This window comes from Propithecus coquereli, unplaced genomic scaffold (assembly GCF_000956105.1).
Source record: "Propithecus coquereli isolate 6110/MARCELLA unplaced genomic scaffold, Pcoq_1.0 Scaffold4, whole genome shotgun sequence".
Lineage (NCBI taxonomy): Eukaryota > Metazoa > Chordata > Mammalia > Primates > Indriidae > Propithecus > Propithecus coquereli.
Window position 1 is genome coordinate 3668363 of NW_012149729.1, and position 2690 is coordinate 3671052.

Genomic DNA, 2690 nt, shown 5'->3' on the forward strand with positions numbered 1-2690 from the left:
GGGAATATATCCTTTTACCTTTTTTATTGCCCCTTGCATCAAATGGCACTTGTGGTTTTTCAGTGTTCTCATCCTCTGTGAAAGAATTCCTGCAAATGCAATGCCAAACGACTCTGGATTAATGAAATGAACAAAATACATGGAAATTACATATAACACACTATCTTTTCTTCTGTATGGGCATAGTTCTTTTGATAAACACAAGAAACACTTTCTGGATTTCATTTCTCAAAAATGGCAATCTAGCCTCAAATGAGGTGGGTGGAAATCTCATCATCGCTAATCAGTAGAAGCACATTTGAAGAAAGCCAGGGCAAAAAGTCATTCTTCAGCCCAAAACTGAAGAATCTTGGATAGCCTGGGTCCAATAGACATGATTCAAGAACACACATTCTCATTGGAATTTGTTTGGCTAAAGTTACATAGTTTTGTAGCAAGCAGCCTTGGAAACTCTGGACACAGCCTGGGAAGAAAATACATTTAAATTGAAGAAATATAAGTGTACTACAATGACAATGACGTATGTGTTGCCAAGGCTTCCACCCTTCAACTCTGATTAACAGTAGTGAATGGTAAGGATTAGTTATATTCTGGTGTGTTCACCTCATTTTCTCTGTTGTATAACTAACTAAATGCTTGGCCAGATTACCATTTAAATCCTTAAATTTGGGTCCAAAATAATCTAAATTGCAGACAGAAAAATTCCTGGTCCTGATGATGCAGAATACCAGGCATGATGGCCTGTAAGCACCTTTCCTGTGCTGGTGCAAGTCTTCATTTTCACCCCAGCGAAATGGTGATAATACTTGCCTTACCTCACAGGGATGCTATGAGAATTATTAATAAATACATTTTTCTTTGTTAAATAACATTTAATAAATATTTATTGTCCCAGATATTATGCTGGGCACTGTAATAGAGAAGAGATGAAAAAGGCATATTCTATTCCTTCAAAATATAAACATTAGATAGGAAATTAAGAAGAAGCAAGGAATTAAAAATATTGTCAATGTTGGAAGGTGTGACTATTTTATTCCAGTTTTATATTTAAAAGTCTTTATTCCAGATGAATCTTGCAACAAATACAACCCTAAAATGTACAGAAACTGAATTTTGGAAACATTGCTATCTTAATGGGACAAGAAACTTTGTATGTTAAGGCAGTGATTTATATGCACTTTTGTGAATAAATTATTTGTTTCAAATCCAGGTGGATTTTCATGGCAAGCAGTCCCTTTGAGCAAAGTACACACGCAAGTTTATTTTCAGTAAAGTACAATCAGCACATGGTACACAAACATTGATTTTAAGATTTTCATTCTGTTCAAATTTACACAAATTCTTTTGAGATCTCCGGATTTTGAACCTCAGGGTACACACATGACTGTTACCTACTACTGTCATGCTTTTTTGACTTTCTCTTTCGTCACTTCGTTGCTATTAATACAAGCAGATGATCTTTATTTAAAAGGAAAGATGAAGTCATTGAACCCCATAGGTAGTGGAGGTATGTAACATTGACGTTTTCTATAGAAAAGGCTGGAGGTGACCACTGTAAAGACAAGGGCAGTGCTGACCTCCCTGTCCGCATGACGTACTGGAAGAAAGCACTAAACCATGATGACAAGGCCCAGGGTTCTTGTCCCGATTCTATTTCTATTAGTTGCACAACTTAAGCAAAGGACTCATCTTCTTAGCACCCCTGTTTCCTCATCTGGAAAATATGTATAATATGCATCTTCCTTGCAATATGGCATGAATGATAATTAAATGTACTCACTGAGATAAACTTAAAGAAATTAGAATTAAGTATTTTTTCTTGAAATGAAAATAAAAATAAGCAATATACTAATTGCTTTTTGACAAACACCTCGTTTACTTGTCTCAGTGTTAAGTTAGATCTCTGAAACTCATCTTGCTTTTCCTATAAAGAAAAAAAATTATCCCTGCTATTGAAGGTAAAGTGATCTCTGAACGGTATAGAAACATGGAAAGGAAAGTATACTGATATTTATTACCTACCTGAGCTACAGCATACCAGATACTATGCACCACATGGACACTATTTCGTGTAATCCTCCTTAAATAACATGTGGTAGGTAGTATAATCTATATTTTACAGATAAAGAAACTATGTCTCAGAGGGATCAAAACCTTGTCTTAATAAAGTCTAAAGTTGGGATTTTTTAATCCAAGTCTGTATGCTTCAAAAAAGTCCTGACTTTTTCTAACTGTACTCAACACTGACTGTTACCAGATTTTCCTATGGGAAGGGAATTCAATCTTCTAAATTTAAGATCAGTGGATTGCTTAACCTTACAACATATGTGGAGCTTGAGAAAACCCTGCTGGGGAACAAACTTTCCAAAGCTTGACTATCTCAAGGGAACTTCCTCAAAGATAAAAACAATACTTAAATGGGCTCCTTGGGAAATCAAATACGCTCTTCGCCTATCTATAATAATGAATGAGATAATCTGAGATTATTTGAGTGAATGCAAAGTACTAACAAAGTGGCTTTGAGCTATATTATTTAAAACTTAATTTTCAAACAAACAAACAAAACCTTCTGCCAGGCCTGCTACTTCCAGGTAGCGAGGAACTAAGGCTAACTTCATAAAGTTGTAGCGATCAAACTGAGTTCTGATCCTGGGAGATGTCCTAAGAATTCTTCAGATATATTTATATTT

General features: G+C 35.2%; 1 protein-coding gene across 1 annotated transcript in view; it reads right to left on the reverse strand.

Moving 5' to 3' along the window:
• The window catches only part of CPED1 (cadherin-like and PC-esterase domain containing 1), a 330870-nt gene that overhangs the window by 156196 nt on the left and 171984 nt on the right, over positions 1-2690 (reverse strand). Inside the window, exon 7 of the mRNA XM_012652732.1 lies at positions 19-89. Coding sequence (XP_012508186.1) covers positions 19-89 — 71 coding nt within the window. The remainder of the gene's footprint in view (positions 1-18; positions 90-2690) is intronic.